Source organism: Otolemur garnettii, unplaced genomic scaffold (assembly GCF_000181295.1).
Source record: "Otolemur garnettii isolate 467f Iridium unplaced genomic scaffold, OtoGar3 scaffold00029, whole genome shotgun sequence".
Lineage (NCBI taxonomy): Eukaryota > Metazoa > Chordata > Mammalia > Primates > Galagidae > Otolemur > Otolemur garnettii.
Genome location: NW_003852424.1, coordinates 1,406,927 through 1,426,351, shown reverse-complemented (window position 1 = coordinate 1,426,351; position 19,425 = coordinate 1,406,927). Strand labels below are relative to the sequence as shown.

The following is a 19,425-nucleotide window of genomic DNA, read 5'->3' as shown; positions in this document are numbered from 1 at the left end:
TCCTTTCATCAGAGAACCATTCCCACCGAAGGAGCCTGTGATCAGATCACATATCTGCATCCTAGATCCTGGCCTCAGGTCCCAGGCATGGAGTGAGGTGAACAGCCTGGATGGACTCTGGGGACAGATGCCCTTAGCAGACCTGGGCATCCCTCAGTGAGGCTCAGGTACCAGACTTGAAATACAGTAAAACTAAATGGGGGCACCATTACTGTCATTGTCATTATTAATTACCTTTACTACACATCTCAATGTCACCCACAAATGTTTATGGGTTTAAAAATGAAAAAATAAAATTAGGTTGAGTTTAGGGGGAGAGTCCTCAACTTCCATTTTGTCTTAGCCTTTCATTCATGTTTATTTTACTGTGTGTTTATCAAACGAACAAGCCCTCAACGTGATTTGACATACCAAGAAGACAAGCAGCCCATCCAGGCCATTCATCTCACTGCGGCCTGGGAGCACCGCAGAACTCAATACAAAATAAAAGTGTTTTTTCACAATGAAATTAGCAGAAGGACTCAGAGAGCTTCCACAAGCCAGAGAGAGGTGAAGGAACTTGCTGATTTCTGAGAAGAAAAGCTCCTAAAGGAACCAGTCTCCATGAAGAACAGGAAACTTAAGAACCAACATATACAGAGCACTTTGGAATTTAGAAAGTACTTCAGGCATTATCTCATTTGAAACTCCCCAAACACTGTACAGTGGGAAGGAGATGGCAGAAAAGAAAACTAAAGTTCAGAGAGCTCAAGCATCCAGTCCTAGGGTACCCAGCTAGGATCAGTTCAGGGATGTGGTCAGAAGCAGCTTCTCTGCCACTTCCGGTGCTCAGGGAACCCACCCCTCTCCCAGATACCCAGTAACTGTGAAAAAAAATAAGTCCTCCTCCTCCCCATCCTCTTTTGTCACCATCATTGAAAGTGTTTTGCGATTTGATTCCTAGGAAAAGCATAGCCAGGAGGTGCCACTACCTTTGTACCTGCAAAGCACCTGCTACCTTCACTATACCCTGTGAGGCCCCAGAGACATGGGGCCACCACGGGACACAGGAGCTCACCTTGGTAAAAATGAGATGGAAGAATGTGCTGCACCACCCAATCCCACACAGTCTGGCCTTGGTTCCTCTACTGATGGTGATGTCTGGGACAAGTATCTGCATGCGCCTATTTACTCACCTGTAAAATGGGAGAAGAGCATGTTGCCCCCACCCCTCCTGCCAAATGGCAAGCCAAGGGGAGCACAGGCACAGCCTGCCTGCCTGGCCAAGCCAAGAGCTTGGCCCATCCTCGTGACCTGCTCTCTGGGAGCCACCTGCTGTGATGAGGCCTATGGCTGAGTGTTTTGCACTGATCTCAGGCTACCGGGATCACGTGGGTATCAACTCAGGGAGCTGCAGGTGAGACAGTCAGCATCATTACAACTGGCCAGACGCCTTGGGTCACAGGGTATCTTTGGCTGTGAGGTCAGGTAGCTTTCATTCCTACCTTTATGACCAGCAAAGTGATGGCTGTCCACCTTCAAGCAAGCAGGCTGTTTCCCACCTGAGAGGAACACAATTCCAATCCAGCAATTATTTTATTAACACATTTTCCTCTACAAATTCTCAGGGTTTTTTTTTTTTTTGTTTTTTTTTTAAGTTCAGACCTAGTGACATAAGTTCACCCATCCAGGATCCCAGATGAAGTCTTGAAATAGGAGTTCAGTCTGAAAAGACTTCACTAGTTGCAGCCCACCTACTTGCCTTGGGTGTCCAGCCCATGTGCAGGGAAGGCCTGTCCATAGACCTTGTGGGTCCTGCTGAGCCCAGACACTCGGACACTAGGGCTCAGCATCCAGCCAGGAGCCCTGGCATGACACATCTGCCCAAATGTTTTCCTGAGTGGGAGCCATGGGGCCAGCTGAGAGGACAAGGAACCAGGAATTGGTTGGAGCTTCTGAGAATAGAGGTGGCATCATTCAGGAACTCACCAGAGTCAATGAGCCTGGTGTGGATGGGTAGACTTGCCGATGCCCGTCAGCCCAACCCACACTCTGACCACTTTTCCTGGCACAGTCCTAGCAGTACGAGACCTTTCCATCATCAGGGGGACTTTAATTCATTAAGAGTGTCTCCTGAGGGAGGACGCCCCGGCCTGTTTGGGGCGTGCTGCTCCGGGTGGGCTGGGTATGGGGCACTTTAGAGGCACAGGTTGCGAGTCACTGGCTTCACCTTCCCCAACTTTGGCTCTTCTTGTCCATGCCTCTTATCCACACACAGCATTTAGAAAATTCCCTCAAGACTCTGGGCAGGGTGCGCCTATGAAGGCCAGGGGCCCGGTGGTGCGACGGCTCCGGAGCGCAGAGCTGTAAGAGTCTGACGCTTTGCTTTCGCCTTCTACCCTTGGCATTGAATCCCCTGGGCTGCGGGGAAATTCTGGGTTAGCTGGGCTCAGGGTGCCCTCGCTGGCTGCCCCAGCTCGTGCCAGGTAGAGCGCGACGGGCGTTTGTCCTGTGAGCAGGGACTGGGCGGTTGGACCCTAGGTCAGTCACGCGTACAGCGACGCGGGACGGCCCGGCCTTGAGCCCAGACCCCAGGCACTGCGCAAGGCCACAGGGCGAGCGCGCATTCCCGGATCGCAGCGCGCCGGCGGAAGTTGGGAGAGTGCGCGGAGCGGTGGGGCCAGGGGCTTGCAGGTGCCGCGGGCAAATTGCCCGACTTCGGGCAGAAAACCGGCCGCTGCGGCTCCTGCTCCTTAACTCCCTGCCCGGCCCTGCGTCCGAGCCCTGGGACTTCCGGGGCTCGGCGGAGCTTTGGGGGAGCTCGTCCAAGGGCAGCCTGCTGGAATGGAGAGCGCACAGCACGGTGGCCCCCGCAGTCCGCAGCACGCGGGCCGCGCAGCCAACGCTCAGGCGGGGCCGGAGGTGGCCCGGCTCCGGCAGGAGCGGCGGGCGGGGTGGGGTGAGGCGGGCCAGCCCCCTCCTCTCCCTCCCGCCGCCCGCCCTCCCTTCCTCCGGTCCTGTAGCCAATTAGACGGCCCCCTCGGGCGAGAGGCGTGGGGCGCTACATAAAGCGGCGGGGAGCTGTCACCCTGCTAGCAAGCAGCTCAGCGCCCAGGCCGTGCCGGTGCGCCGCAGATTCCGGCCAGGGTGAGCAGAGGAGCCATGGCCACCACTAACGGGGCCGTGGAAAACGGACAGCCGGACAGGAAGCCGCCTGCCCTGCCGCGCCCCATCCGCAACCTGGAGGTCAAGTTCACCAAGGTGAAGTGGGCGTCCCTCACACCCGACGGCTGCCAGCCTTGGCGGCTGAGCAGTTTGCCCCGGGGCGGTGGGGGTGAGGGGCCAGGGAACTGGGATTCTGCCGGGCGCTCCCGAGACCTGAGACTCCGTGCCCGGGCCTGGCCCTCTGGAAACCGTACCCTTCGCGGGGAGCAGCCTGGGCGGGCTTGCAAATGGCGGGGCTCAAAGCTGTTAGCCTCGAAGCTGAGAGAGGGAAGCCGAGCAGCGCCCACACTGTGCCAGGCTCGGCGCAGCCCCGACGTGTCCCTGCACCGCCCTCTTTGAACGCGAGTGTTGGTGCGCGCTGCGTTGACTTGCACCCAACTCGGTGCCCCCAGACTCCTGGGCATGATTTCCGAGACCGAGGAATCTGGTTTGGAGGTCAGAGAAGGCCGAGAGGGTGTTTCACAGCACGGGCCACATCTGGGAGCCGCAGTTGGGAGACTGTGGCAAACAGGGTCCTTGGAGCAACGTGAGAAGCACCGGGCATCTTCTGTGCTTAGCTTATTTCCAGCTTATTAGCAGAACTAGGGCGAGTAGAAAGAAAGGTGCTCGCTGATCGAACTGCCCTGGAGCCCAGAAGGTCCTGGTGTTTTTAGGAGAGGAGCGCGTTCCCGGAAGGTCTCAGGTCCGGGCCTTGGGCAACCGCGGGTGGTAAGGATGGAGCCCCGGGTCCGCCATCTCACCGCTGAGGTGCAGGGCTCTCTGTTTCTATGCGCTGTGGTCTGGGAGGCCACTGAGATCACCTGCCTGGGGCAGAAGGGAGGAAGGAAGATGAGAGGCCTCAGAGCTGAGGCTGAGGAAGACTAGGAGACCTGAGCCTGGAGAGCCGGGAGAGCGTCTCCAGGGAGCACACCCCAGACTGTTTGGGGCGCTGCCCTCCTTGGGGTGGGTATGGGGCACTTTAGAGCACAGGCCAGGCGCCACTGGCTTCGCTTTTCCCAACTTTGGCTTTGTTGTTTTTGCCACTTAATCCATATCCCCCGTCTGCAGCAGACGTAGCACTTAGAAAATTCTCTCATCAATTTTACTTTCAGAAGTAGCAATTATCGTTCTCATATAGTTTTAATCAAGTAGAGAAAGTTGCAGGACATTATGTGTGGCCTTTGGATCCTGGTCTCTTGGCACTTAATTCCCAATGTCGGCTGGGCCTCTGATCACATGACATTTAAATTAACTGTAATCAACAGAGACGACACATCACTGTAAATGCAGGAAATTATTTTTAATGTAATTTTCCTAGTGGTATCAGCTTCAGAGCGAAAACTCCAACACAAATTCTGGGAACGGTGAGAATAGCATTTTAATTTTTTGAGACCCTAACCCTACAGTGCTTGGCTTTAGTCTGTGTAGTGGTAGGGTTTTTTGTTCGTTTATGTTGGTTGTATAGGGGTTTGTAATAGTATAGAAACCAGAAAATAAATACATCATTGTCCTTTTGCTTTATCCATTTTTGAGTCCTACCAGAGCAATTTGGCCACATAGGAAAAGTTTATTTCCTTCTCTATGATTCTTTAGGACCCTTTAAAAGTATAAATGTAGCCCTTAGGGAAGAAGATCTCAGAAGGTTTGTGGAGTAGTAATTAGTGACTCTTGCCGTGGGGGTGCCACCCCTTCTTGCTGGTTTAACGGAAAGAGCATAGAATTGAAGCTAAGAAAGGTAGTAGATAAGCCCAGGAGATGAGGGCTCCAGCTGCCTAACACCAGGCCGCACCCTCCTCACCCATGAGGGACAGTGCCACTGCCTGCTGTGTCCTTGTTTCCCACCCATCTCTGGAGAGGCCTCCCTCGCCTGTGTGGCTGAGGATGGGCACCCAGGCGCTCAGTGCTCCGGGAGCCTTGGCTGGAGAGGCAGAGGAGAGTCCCTGCCAAGGGGAGAAGCCGAAGAAACTGAAGTTCAGAGCTGAGGCCTGGGGCGGGTGAGCGGGTGGAGCAGGAGAGCCAGCAATGGTCTGCTGTTTTCAACACTGAGTCATGGTGCTTCTCCTTAATGGGGGACACACCAGAGAGGGGCCAATGGAGCCCTGGCCTCACTGGGGCCATTTCCCAGAATGGTCCAACTTCCAGCATGACTTTGTCAAAACTCCTTCATTTGTCCTTAGATTTGGACATGGAGTCCTGTAGGGTTGAGCTGTGTGATTCTGGAGAGGGACAGGCCCCTCCAGCATGTCCACACAGATCTCAGAAGGTAGAAGGCCTCTCCAATTTAGAGAACCTCTTTTTTAGAAAATTTCTTCCAGTAGCAGAGTTTTTCTTAATTTACGGTTTTATGGTTCATTAAAACATAGGTTTTTATTATCTTTTTTATGAAAAATAAAATTCCCCCAAATCTCCCTTTCCAAAAACATATTCCTCTTGAGTTTAGCTGAGTAGCCCAACATCCAATGGAAGTTACTAGAAATGGGATCAGCACAGTTCACTGGTAAGACTGCCATCTTCACCTGTGCCTTGTACCTTTGGCAAAATGTGAATTCTGTCTAGAGCTCAATGTAGTTTAATTTTATACTTCTATAAGGTTTGTTTTATGCCAATTCACAAATAAAGGGCAACATTTCCTTTCTAGACCTTTTACCCTGCTTGGGAGTTTAAAACAATATAGCAGCATAATCTGTAGGCCACATTCACATTCACTGGCACTTTTCTTACATTTGTATTTTTGTTTTGTTTTAATGGAGAAAAAAATCAATACTAGAAACCAGTTACAAAATTATTTACAAGGTCTGGTATGGTGGCTCATACCTCTACTGCCACTTTGGGAGGATGAGGCAGGAGGATTGCTTGAGGCCAGGAGTTTGAGACCAGCATAAGCCACATTGCAAGAACCCCGTCTCTATAAAAAATAAAATAATTAGCTGGGTATGCTGGCATAGGGCCCTAGATCCTACTGCTCTAGAAGCTGAGGCAGGAGGATTGCTTAAGCCCAGGAGTCTGAGGTTGCAGTGAGCTATGATGATACCACTGCACTCTCTCCCCAGCAACAGAGTGAGACCTTGTCTAAAAAGAAAAAAAGAAAAAATTGGTAAATTAGAAACATTGTGATGGGAAAATATGGTTAGAATCAAACAGTGAATTTTTTAAAGTTGTTGGTTAGAAAGGACTGCAGATCAATGTCATGAACAACCAAATATTCTTTTCTTTGGAAGAACATGCTTGGATGAAGCATAGCAGACATCCGATCATTGCAATCTGTTTCCAGCCCCCTTATTTATATTCGTTTCTGCCACCTTCTCATTTTCCCTCCCCCTTGGAATTGATACCAGGAAGGATCTAGAATCAGCAATTTTCACTGACAGTCTCTATTATCTAACCCACGAAATTTCATCTTTCTACAAATGGGCCTCTCGGCCTGGCTGCACTTTCCTCCCCACACTAACTTAACTCCTCTTCCCCACTTATTAATTTCTCTCTGTTACCAAGTGATGACTTGCTGGATGACAAAAGTGAACTCTTGGATTTGGTTTCAGCTGGAAGAATAAACCTGTAATTGTAGCCCAGCCTTTTCCTCGTGTGCTTCCCTGGGGGCCCAGCCTCACGTTGAAGGCTCTGAGCTTCCAGAAGCTACATGGGCTCGTCCCAAAGGTGATAGATACTCTCAGCTCTGGATTCCAGACTGCAGGCAGGTGCTCTTCACTCACTGACCAGCCAGAATCTGCTTTCTGTGCCTGGTCCCCACCAGATGCAGGCTGTGCTTCCTTCCTTCCTTCCTGATAAGCTGTGGAACTTATACAAGAGAGCCCTATACAAAGAATGTAGCCAAGACACACTCTTAGGAGACAACTTCACTCTCTCATCTATCCTCAATTGGGGAGTCAGATGTTCCAAATGAATCAGTTTCACAGTAATTGCAATTAGCCCTTGAGAGATGCAGTTTTTCCTTTAAACAATTTGGCACCTGTGGCTCAAAGGAGTAGGGCGCCAGCCCCGTATGCCAGAGGTGGTGGGTTCAAACCCAGTGCCACCAAAACTGCAAAAAAAAAAAAAAAAAAAATTCGGAAGAAATGCAAAATAGAGCCATTTATGCTATTGCATATAGATTTTGAAATGGAAACTAATGAACTAATTCTGTACTAAGAAATTATTGATGGCATTTTATTTGGTGGGAATGTGTGTTAGTCATTTTTTTGTTTGCTTGGTTTTTTTGCAGGGTTTTTTTTTTTTTTTTGCCGGGTTTGAACCCGCCACCTCCGGTATATGGGGCTGGCACCCTACTCCTTTGAGCCACAGGTACCACTCTGTTAGTCATTTTTGTGACTGGGGTCTTCCTGATGCCATGATGGGCTGTGATGACAAAGCCGTCCCAAGCTGGTGCAGCCGGTTGTCTGTCTTCTCCTTGGGCAGCTGGACCTCCCTGCTGTCAGAATGTGTTTTGTGTATCATCTGCCTCCTCTGTTCCTAGTTCTTTTCCAAAAGCGCTCTCTTTTAATGCAGTGCTTCTAAGGTAGTTAGAACTTAGCATAAACTAACAGTAAGTAATACCTACATTTCATGCGTGGACTTTGTACATTCTTTTTAGTTTGCTCATGACATCTTTTTTTTTTCTTTAACATTCTTATTCTTAGCTATGTTTTAGATAATTGAAGTTTTCAGTAAAGTAATTTTTGTGGGTTATTTCTTAGATTCCTGGGTATAAACTGTTATTTATCATATCTCTCAATATGACCTAGAAATTTTCTAACACAGATATTTAACTTTGTATTCTAACACCAGCTTTTCTCAAACCCAACAGGGAAATACAATTTTTACAGGGAATGCAGAGGAGGGGTGTGCTGATGTGCATTACAAAATACTGAAGGGTGATGGCGAGATCTTCCTATAAACCAGGTTCCTCGACAATCTTATAGGGAGGAGGAAGGGAGTGCTCAGCACTTACTTACCTTTCAGGGAAAGGCAGACTGGTTAAGACTTTTTACACAGGGTGTCATAAAGTCCGGACTTTATGGACACCTTGTATATAAAGCTATTTAAACTCCCCCAAAAGTCTATGGGGAAATAGGATCCAATTCCCAGAATCCATGAATCCATGTTAATGCTAACAGTAAGAACCATTGAGATGAAACTCTAAATGACTTTAGTTTTATTGTCACAACAACTTGGATTGTAATCCTGAGTCTCTCTCTGATCTGTTGGTCACTTGACCCTGGTGCTGCATGTCTCCCCCCGCCCCCAGGTCTCATCTGTAAAACTTCGAGGGGGTACAGGGGAGCAGTGGGAAGAAGGTGGACAAGACATTACCTAAGGTCTTCAGCATGTTGAAATTATATGACTTTGATTTAAACCTAATTCCGTGCACTTCCTTTCTTGGTTAGATATTTATCAACAATGAATGGCATGAATCCAAGAGTGGAAAAAAGTTTGCCACATATAACCCTTCAACTCTAGAGAAAATATGTGATGTGGAAGAAGGAGATAAGGTGGGTTCTTTTCTTTCTTTCTTTTTTTTTTTTTTGCCTTTGCATAATTCAATTATAGATGACTAAAAGATAAGGAAGTGGTTTGGTGTGGCTCTTAGCACTGGCCCACCCTCAGGGTAGCTGCACGAGTTGGCGTGTGCTCCTCAGATGCAGGGCCCAGAATGGGATTGATTATGGACGATCCTCTCCAGAAAGTCACTCTCCTTTGATAGATGTTTTTCCATCTATAAGGATGACCTCAGCTATCCTTGTCACATGGCTGAAGGAAAGGTTTTTATCAATTATTTGAACTTGGAGGCATTAAAGAATCTTTCCAGAAAGCATTTCCAGCTGGTGTGTTTCACCAAGTGCAGCATTCTGGCAGGAGACACTTTTTAAAAAAAAAATAGACTTGAAGGAAAAAAGACTTGCTACCCAAGTGATGGGGTGGGGGAAGTAATAACATCATATAACCACCAGTTTCTACTAGAAATTTACATGAGCGTGGAAAGCTATCATCTTTATGTCCCTATTTGCTAGTGTAAGGTCTGTATTATGATATAGAAGCTAAGAGACTTCTGGATGTGTCCTTTATACATTTCAAGACCATAAAGTCTGCTTTGAATGTCAGTGTCACTGGAGGAAAAGTCTCCCAAGGAGGGGAGGGAGAGGTAAACTTCCCTTCCTGCACTGGGGTGCTAGACTGACACTCTTAACCCTTGTATTGTTGATATTGGCCCAGGCACAGAAGGCAGGCTCTGCCTGGGCAGGTAAGTGGAGAGCACCCGCTTCCACTATGGAGGCTATGGATGTGTGCAGAGTTTGGGCTTGGGTTTTATCCTACCCATGAGTTTTACATAGGTATGTAGTGCACAGTGGCCCTGTCTGTACAGACCTTCCTCAGACATCCATGCTAAGTTCTGAGTACAAAGAAAGCACAAAGGAGCTCATACCAAAATGTGAGGGCATTGAAGGGAAGGTGTGACACAGAATGGGATTCCCACTTGAAGATCCCCAAGTGCCTCATACAGATGTTAGGAGTGGGGGGTCATTTGAGATACTTTCCATAGGCTTGAGTTTTTACCTTGGTCTGGGTGATTACTCTGAGGACCTGGAGACAGAGGCCACCCCACCCCCGCAGCTGGAGAGATCCTGGTCTCCACCCCAGATCCTGGAACAAGGAATTCTGTGTCCCAATATCTCCCCTGCCAAAGCTTCTGCTCATCCCCAAGCAAGCTCTAGAGCAGTGGTTCTCAACCTTCCTAATGCCGTGATGTATTTTCATTGTTACAAAGGGGTTGCGACCCGTAGGTTGAGAACCGCTGTTCTAGAGACCCAGAATCTCAGTGAGGGTCTCTCCTGATTGATATCTGGTGTCCATTAATTGCTGCACCTCCCCAGAGAGAGGTACAGAGGGGCTTTTGAGATGAGCAAAGCCCACCAATAACCAGAGCCTCAAAACCCAGGGAATAAGCCTTGTCCAGGGAAAAGAAAGAATACCACTACTCCAAACAGTTTTCATGTCTTGTTAAAAAGAAGGCTATGGGGCAATTATTCTATGAGTGTACAAAAGATCCAGTTATGTCCCCATGGAGTAGGTGAGGCTGAAGGGAGAAAAAAGGGCTCCATGGTAATCCCCACACCTCCCTATCTGTGGGATGCTCCACTGTGGTCAGTTCTGCAGCGCACATGAACCTCCCCCCACCTGCCTATTCTCACTCTGGGGCCACAGCTCCCAAAAGGTATAAAATGCCCAGATAGACACTGCTCACCTAATTTGTACACAGCAGGCTTGTGTGAGTTCAAACTGAGCTAGCAAATAGAAAATCTTTTCATACTTGGGTCATCAGGAAAAATACTCAAGGTCAGTGACCTTATAAAATAGTTTTAAATGCTTTTTATAATCAGAAGGAACACTGATGCTTGGCCACCATAGAAAACCCAAAAAAGATTAAAGACATAAAAAAGAAAGAAATCACTTGTAAGCCCCCAGGCATTCATGTGATTTAAAACCTTGCTACAGTTTGCAGCGTGTCTGCCACCCCTGCTTCCTTGGCTGTACCCCAAGACAGAGGCACTACCCTACTGTTCTCTATAACTGACAGCCAGGTGGTCCCAACCTGCAGTCATATCAAAGGACAACATCCTTTCTCTATTGTTTTGGTCACTCAGCTTGATGTGGACAGGGCCGTGGAGGCTGCACAGGCCGCCTTCCAGAGGGGCTCACCATGGCGCCAGATGGATGCCCTTAGCCGGGGCCGCCTGCTGCACCAATTGGCTGACCTTGTAGAGAGGGACCGTGCTATCCTGGCTGTGAGTACACGCACATGGGGGCTGGTATGGGGTAAGCCAGCCTCACAGAGAGTCCTGTCTCTGTGGGGTATGGAAGGAAAGATTGAGGACTGTGGTTTTGTGTGACTGTGGGTCTGTTCTGTCTTTTGAGATAAGCTCTCAGGTGGAAGGCAGGTGTCTGTGTCCCTGGATTGCATTCCTTTCCTTCTGAAGTCCCCTTCAGCTCAGCTTATGACCAAGAAGTTGCCTGTAAGAAGTTCAGCCACCTGTGGCTCAAGCAGCTAAGGCACCAGCCACATACACCTGAGCTGGCAGGTTCGAATCCAGCCCGGGCCCGCCAAACAACAATGACAGCTACAACTGAAAAATAGCCGGGCATTATGGTGGGTGCCTGTAGTCCCAGCTACTTGGGAGGTGGAGGCAGGAGAATCGCTTGAGCCCAGGAGTTGGAGGTTGCTGTGAGCTGTGATGCCACAGCACTCTACCCAGGGCGACAGCTTGAGGCTCTGTCTCAAAAAAAGAAAAAAAAAAAAGTTCAGCCACATCATGGTTCTCAGACTGAGGACATTCATACACTTACTTAACTCTTTTTTTCCCTGTTTTATATTAACTGCCTTTTAGACTTAAGTTTAGCCTCATCCTCAGTACCAATATTTATGACATCACTGGCTTAATGTGTTGGTTTTATTTTTTTAACTACTCATTAAAATAAATGCCCCCATTTAATGTAGAAAAAAATGTCCCCATATGACTTAAAATTATTCCTCTATCATCCCTGACTGGGCAATGTCAAGTGTGTGTAGACCAGTGGTAAGAGCAGGATACCCTGGTTATAGGAAATCTCAGAGTAGGAAAGACCTGGGTTCAAATCCCACCTCTGCCACTTATTAGCTGTGTGGCTTTGAACAAGCTGCTTAACTTCTCTGAGATTTATGTCTTCATAAAAATGTTATCTAAATATTGTGAGAACAATCCACATAAAAGTCATAATAGAGTCCCTGATGTGTAGGAAACACTAAATAGATGATCACTGTTATTAATAATAGCAGCTATCAATAATGCTGTGTGAAGGCCTGGGCTCTCCTCCCTCCTGCTGGCTGGTCATTTCTACATACCTTAGTTCCTCAGCTGCAGGATGATGTACACTATGGGGTTGGCTGTGAAGGCATCAATAAGTTGCTGATGCATTATTCAAGAGGATCCTCAGACCTTCCTTTGGTCTTGCGGGGGAGATCAGAGGACATCATGGGGCCATCTCTGGCTTTGAGATCCTTAGCATCTCCAGCATTCTGTCCTTATACAGCTATGACTCTTGTTTTGAAAACTCATTCCAGACCTTAAGGCACAGTTTAAAGGGAAGGAAATCTCCTTTTTGGCCTTCAATTTGGAAAAATGGTTTTCCTGGTGTTGGGAATAAGCAGTAGTGGCCACTCTTTTAAAGGAGAGTATTAGCCAGGACTGAAACTGAAATTGCTTTTGTCCCTGAATGTGTTTCTTGGCAGTGGAGTAACTCTCAGGCACAGCTCTGGGGCGCATTTCCTTGTGTGTGCCTCGGCACAGAAACTGGAGCTCACCTTCCCTCCTCCCTGGTCTGACATGTTCACCAGGTTAGGGTAGCTCCCTCCCGGGCGAGCACTTCTCTCTGAGCAGCCTCCGGTCTCTTCCTGCGATGAAAGCCAGCCTCAACCCTCAAGCTGCCAAACTGGCTTTTTCAAAAACATTTCTGTTTTCACCCAGCATGAGCTCATCAGTCGGCAATGTCCATGTGGACTAATAGCAGGCTACAGAGGATGTGCCCTGGGCGCCCCTCCCCACCCTGTCCTCATAGTATCATTGTAGGAGCAGCGGCTGCAAAGCCACCTTCATCTTGAGCTCACCCCATTGTCCTGCCACAACTGTGTTTTCATAGCAGACACAGCACACTGGAGGCACTCAGAAAGCAACCCAGCAAATCACTTCTGGCATTGGGACCTTGCTGCCCACAAGAAATAAGATCCAGCTCTTTGCCACAACATGAAAGGGGCAAGAGAATTACTGGCAAATACGGTTTTTAAAACTCCAACCACATCAGAGGAAAGCACCCTCACTCTCCACCTTGATATGGTTTCCTGGAGTTTCCATGCGGCGTGTTCCCTTGCCGGCTCAGTGGTTTGACAAAGCTGCGTATTTACTCTTCTTTGTTGAACCTGGAAACATGTGGTGGATCCAGTGGCCCCTGAGTTTCTCTCCTTTGCTGAGTCACCCTGTGCCTAGACTGTAGCTGTTAGGGTGCTCATCTGGGGGTCTTCCAAATGGTCCCTGGTCACTATCCTTGTCAACCTCGGTGCCATTTCTGGCCCACTCATCTGAAGCTGTGGAGCAATGGGAGTCATAATATGTTCATTTTGCAGAAGGTATATTTTTCTCTAAAAATGTTAAAGTATATAAACTTTAGGAATGGCTGTGGTTTACTCATGATAGAGCCACGATAACAAGTTGTTTAAAAGATAATGGTTTTAATCAGTAGCTAACACTCAATTTCTCAGATTCAGTCCTGTGTACTCAATCTTCTTCTTTTCTTTCCCTCCCTCCCTTCCTTAGAATTTCTTGCTTAAACCTATCATGATCTAGGTTTTGCTTGTAAAGATTGCATAAAACCAACCTGGCAAATTCATGTTGTCACTCCAGTGAGAAAACTTGTCCAAATTAACAATAAATTAATAAAATAGTAGTCAATCTGGGCGGCGCCTGTGGCTCAGTGAGTAGGACGCCGGCCCCATATACTGAAGGACCAAACTGCAACAAAAAATAGCCAGGCATTGTGGCAGGCGCGTGTAGTCCCAGCTACTCAGGAGGCTGAAGCAAGAGAATCACCTAAGCCCAAGAGCTGGAGGTTGCTGTGAGCTGTGATGTCACAGCACTCTACCAAGGGTGACAAAGTCTCTAAAAAAAAAAAAAGTAGTCAATCATTGTACATGTTCACCATGTACCCAGCTTGTTACAGGCATTAACTGTGGTGTTTATTACCCCACTTCAGAGATGAGGAAACTGAAACTCAGAGAGGTTAAGTAAGTTCTCCAAAATCACCCAGCCAGAGGTGGTAAGCCAGGACTGGAGACAGAAGTCATCTCTCATTTAATTCCAGAAAAGGGCCAAGAATAAACTCAGACAGATATGCAGATACTGTCTGAGGTAGCACCGTTCTGGAGACCTTTTGGCATGATTTGCAGTTGCTAGGTTTCCTCCAGAAAAATAAAATTTCCAACTCAGAATGCAAATCAATAGAAGCCAACTGTATGGAGCACTTGATGTCACATTGGCCTGACCTGGTCACTGATAACAGCTGCTGTGTGTGGGACATACACCCTGGACCCAGATCAGTCCTGTCCTCTGGGTCCCCAGGTGAAGACTGGCGAAGCCACACACCTCTTTGGTGTTAAGGGGAAGATGATGACAATCATTATAACCATCACAGTTAGCCGGCACTCACTGCTGGCAGGCACTGTGTTAGTGCTCTGTGTATATTGACTCCTTTTGCTGTCACATTGGCTCTATGTGGTCACTGCCCTTATTATTTTCATTTCACAAATAAGGAAACTGAATCAGGGAGAGATTCAGGGACTTACCCAAGGCCACTTAACTAGAGTTAATTTCAAATGGTTGCCTCCTGTTTGCAGGGGATGTGGCTTGTCCCTGTGGGAAAGTCTGTCCAAAAGTAAACGTCCAGGGGCAGTTGGCCTAAAGAGGGATCACTGTGCTGGCTGGACACTGGGTGCTGGTCATGCTGCTGAGCAGCTGGGTGGCCTTGGCTTAACCACTGGGCTCTGATTGCCTAAGTGTCTGCACCTCAGGGGTGAAGCATGTGGGAGTGCCCAGGGGTTAGTCCTGGGCATGAGGAGGGGCCTTTCCCCCTTGTTCAGTCATCATCTCACTCCATTGACTCTTTAGCAAGAATCTAGCCCTGGGCTATGTGTCAGGATGGCCACTTCCTGCAGAGACGGATGACTGGAGGTTTCAGTGCTGGGCTCAACTGGGGCCACTTGTCTGAGGGACAAAGGGTTTCTCTTCCACCCAGGCTAGAAATAGCAAAGAATCCCTGCCATTGAGTCGTTGCACACTGGCTCTGGGTGATGGCCTCCCTCACCAGCAGGGCGAGGCTGCTCCCTCTGACTTCACATCCGGCAGTCAGGGAGGGATCACATCTTTTGCTGTACTCCTAGAGCAACCCTTTTGGACTCGGTCACTTTCCATAGCCACACTGGCCAGCCACCATGGGAGAGTACACTCTTCCCTTTCTCTTTTGTTAGAGGAATCCAGCCCATGTCCAGCCATCCTGAAGCCAGCTAACCTCAGAGAGCTTCCTGGGAAGGCATAAACATGTGTATTTGGGTCACACAGTGGAGGCCACCATGCTTCATATGGAAACCAGACATGAACGTGTGTCCCTCCCAGCAAGCCCTTCCAATCAGCCTTCCAACCCAGGTCTTTAAGGGGGATGCGTGCACATGCTGTGGCTCCCACCCTACCCTGCTCTATGTGTTTTGAAATAAAAGATGCCCTTACAATCTGAGAGATTTCTGAAGAGACCAGTAAACTGTAAGGTCTAGAGAGCCATGTCCTAGGACTGTGTTCTCTCCCTAGTCCCCCAGTCCCCCAGTCCCCCTCTATCCCTCCACTCCTAGCCTTAAACAAATTGTTCAAACGAAAAAGAAAAGTGAGCCGTATCTGAAATGGATGTCATTTTGTCATCACAGACCCTGGAGACGATGGACACGGGGAAGCCATTCCTTCATGCCTTTTTTATCGACCTGGAGGGCTGTATTAAAACCCTCAGATACTTTGCTGGTTGGGCAGATAAGATCCAGGGCAAGACCATCCCCACAGGTGAGCGGGATGGGCTGTAGCTTCCTTTGGGGTCTCTTTGGGGCTCTGTCTTCTCATTAATTTACATCTGCACAGCACTGTGCTGATTCTTCTAAGCAACTTCAGTTTTGAAACTGAGTTCAAATCACTTAATTGTGTAATAGATAAGACACAGAGAAGGTACCTTTGTGGGCGTCTGTGTTTCTTCTTTGTCCTTTTACTACTTGAAATTTTCAACCTTGATTTTGTCCTTCCCCATCCTATAACCCTCTTCCAGATGATAATGTTGTGTGCTTCACCAGGCATGAGCCCATCGGCGTATGTGGGGCCATCACTCCAGTAAGTATGGCTGCTTTTCTCAGTAGATTCTATGAAGACCTCACCTCACTGCCCTGTGTCCTTTAGAACCAATTTCTGGTGTGTTTTTATCCAATTGCACCAGCATTGATTGAGCATTTGCTCGGTGGCATGGTACTCTGTGCTTGAGGGCCTGGGGAATGGATGAAACTCCATTTCTGCTCTCAAGGGCCTGGCTCTAGGTGGGCAATGGAATGCCCTGTGGATTCCAACCAGAGTGGTCAGGAATAGCCAGCCCCCACCCCCAGGGTAGTGGTCTCTTAATGGATCTTGATAAGAAAGACTTGTACAAAAAGAAAGTGGGTTTTCCAAGCAGCAAGGAAGCTACAGCCCATCCAGCTCATCTGGCCTGGCCAAGGGTGTGGAAGTAGCCAGGCTACTTGGAAAAACGTAACAGGAAGGCTCAGGCAGGGAGAGAGTGAGTACCAGTGACAGGTTGCGAGGGATAGCTCCCAGCAGCCTGGGCTGCCAAGGGCCTGGGACTTAATTCATTGAGCAGTGGGGATGCTTATAGGTGCCCAGGGAATGCAGTGATATAGCCCATCTCTTTGGGAAGCCTCCTGGCTACTGTAGCAACAGCTGAGCAGGGAGCTGGGGAGACAGGTGGCAGTGTGAAGTGAGGATAGAAAAAGTGCTCTGTGGAAGGAAAGAGGATGTTGCCCCTCCAGCAGACGTTTTAAGGGGGACAGTAGTACACATACGGCAAAGTCCTTCTTGCAAAGGCTACCTACTGGCACCTCCCAGAATGCAGTTTAAGAAGCACTGTGCAGGGATCAGTTCTGATCATCACTAAACACTTCTGTGTTTCCCCTTAAGCCCCCAATCCCATGACATGCGAATGTCCTCCACAGAGGTATCCTTGGGCACATGGGAGAGGGTGGGGAGTTGGACCCAGGTCCCCAAGACCCTTGTGCTCTGTTGCAGTGGAACTTTCCCCTGCTGCTACTGGTATGGAAGCTGGCGCCTGCCCTGTGCTGTGGGAACACTGTGGTCCTAAAGCCGGCAGAGCAGACGCCCCTCACCGCCCTGTATCTTGGCTCTCTGATCAAAGAGGTAAGACGTCCAAAAAGAAAATACTGTGTGTTCTTGATAACATTCCCACTCCTAGGAACCAGGCCACCGTCACAAGACAGGACAGTGGCATCCTGCTCAGTCGAGTGGGAAGAGAATGACTCCCTGTGTTTTGCTTGGCAATGGCACTTTCTTTCTCCTGCTTGTGGTCACCAAACTGGAAGAAACTCCACTCCTCCCAGTGGTCCTGATGAGAACACCTAACTCTCATTATGGGCTCAAACCTATAGTTTAGGACCCAATGTTTTGTCTGGAGAATTTGCAGGAGGGTCACCCAAAAGGGTGAGCCAAATATTTGGGAGGTTATTTGGGTTTTGCATTGGTGGTGTGTGAAATGCTTTGTTTTTCTCTGCTGGGGTGACTTTGCCAGCTGTAGCTGAGTAGCTGTATCCATGCCAGGTGCCCCAGGTGCCTCCTCATCAATGCCCCCTGGTCTGCAAGCAGTCATCTTCTTCCCTGGGGCAGCCACAACTTAGGGAACCAGCAGGCTAAAGGGACACCTCCTTTCAGACATACTTGGCAACATATTTCAGTTATCCCATCTCAGCTTCTATGTAGCAAAACTTTAGAAGAAGAAACAAAAAGAAAAGTGGGACAGAGGAAAAGATCCTTTCATTTCACTTCTCAGCCAGGCTGAGACAGCTGAAATGCAGGTCCTGTAGTGCTCAGACTCACAGTTGGATAATGTACCAGTTTTCCACTTTCTTTCAATGGGCCATGGAGAATGTGATTAAATCACCTTGATGACACTTACAGATTCTCAAGTTACAACTGTTAAAAATAATGCCTATAAAACTAAAGACTCAAAGCCCAGGTCCTAAAATCTTGACTTTCAAAACTAATGCATAGTGTGAGACACAGGACAGGTGAGGTATAGCATCCTCCACCTTGTTTATTTTGTGGTGTTCTTGGCTAATGACGAGGCTCAGTATGTCTAACATATGAGGCATAAATGTGCAAGAAATTGGCAGCCTCACCTTCAGGAAGAGCCAGCTCCAGCTGGGACCCTGGGTCAATGAGCAGAGAACTTTCAGGCAGTGATATTTTGTCTCCACTTGGAACATTAATGGGGTCAATTTAAAAATGAAACCTGAAGCTCAAGAAGGATTTTTGTAGGTGGCTTTGAACTTGACAGGTTGTGACCAAGGTATTTCTCTTCCTCTCAACGAATATACACTGCCACACACATCACACACAATCTCACACACATACACACTGTCACATACACACATGTATGCATAACTGACATATACATACACAAACATGAACACATATATATGCGAATACACACTTGAATGTATATACATACATACACATGTGTGCACATATACATACACATATACAGAATGGTGCTCTCCTACACATGTACATACAAATACTATAGGAGGGCCACAGACACCTTGCAGCATCATTATACATTTGCTCACAACCCCTTTTGGGGTGAGGAGCTCAGCCTGGAAGGAGGGGTGGACACCTCACCCCAGCCCAGCCTGCATCCTGATCTGGCGGCAGAAGATGAGCCCAGGTCTGCTCTCAGGGGATCTGAGAAGTGGGTAGAGTCCTGGGGTGAATGAGTGACCCAGGCCTAAGCTCAAGGACATCACACAGCCATGGCTCTCTCTGTCCAAACATCTGTGGCAGACAATGGTCCCTCTTCTTCATCTGAATGCCATTTTGATTTCCTCCCAGGTTGGGTTCCCTCCAGGTGTAGTGAACATCGTGCCAGGATTTGGGCCTACAGTGGGAGCAGCAATTTCTTCTCACCCTCAGATCAACAAGATAGCTTTCACTGGGTCCACACAGGTAACCCTTCTCATGCATTTTTGGCAAAATTCATAGTGAATGCATTATTGGAGACTAGAGACTTATGAACTTTTCCTTTGACAGGGTCAAATATGGTTCATTTTTCTTCTAAATTTAACTATGTTTCAGAAAAAAAGAAGTCACTGGCCCAGTTTCCAAACTAAATAAATAGAACTCAGAAGCCTCAGAAGAAAAGAATGAGAGATAAGATAAAATAAAAATGTAAAATATCTGTACAGCGAACATCATCATAATTAAGATTAAGAGATAATTAACAAGCTGGGAGAAAAACACTTGTAATGATTTAGCTCTCCAAGAATTTATATCTTTCATATGTAAAGCACTCCTACAAATCAATAATAAAACAAAAAAGACCCAACTGAAGGGCGGGGTAATGAGAACCTCAGCAAAG

At 48.0% G+C, this 19,425-nt stretch overlaps 1 protein-coding gene across 2 annotated transcripts in view; it reads left to right on the top strand.

Moving 5' to 3' along the window:
• The first annotated feature begins 3,079 nt into the window (after positions 1 to 3,079).
• ALDH1A3 (aldehyde dehydrogenase 1 family member A3) overlaps positions 3,080 to 19,425 on the top strand; it is a 34,831-nt gene continuing 18,485 nt past the window's right edge. The window contains exons 1-7 of one of the 2 annotated variants that reach the window (XM_003788631.2): positions 3,080 to 3,240; positions 8,565 to 8,669; positions 10,821 to 10,961; positions 15,674 to 15,803; positions 16,060 to 16,121; positions 17,064 to 17,192; positions 18,900 to 19,013. In XM_003788631.2, the coding sequence (XP_003788679.1) occupies positions 3,142 to 3,240; positions 8,565 to 8,669; positions 10,821 to 10,961; positions 15,674 to 15,803; positions 16,060 to 16,121; positions 17,064 to 17,192; positions 18,900 to 19,013 (780 nt within the window). In that variant the 5' untranslated portion in view covers positions 3,080 to 3,141. The remainder of the gene's footprint in view (positions 3,241 to 8,564; positions 8,670 to 10,820; positions 10,962 to 15,673; positions 15,804 to 16,059; positions 16,122 to 17,063; positions 17,193 to 18,899; positions 19,014 to 19,425) is intronic. The other variant, XM_012804438.1, reaches the window with a different exon arrangement.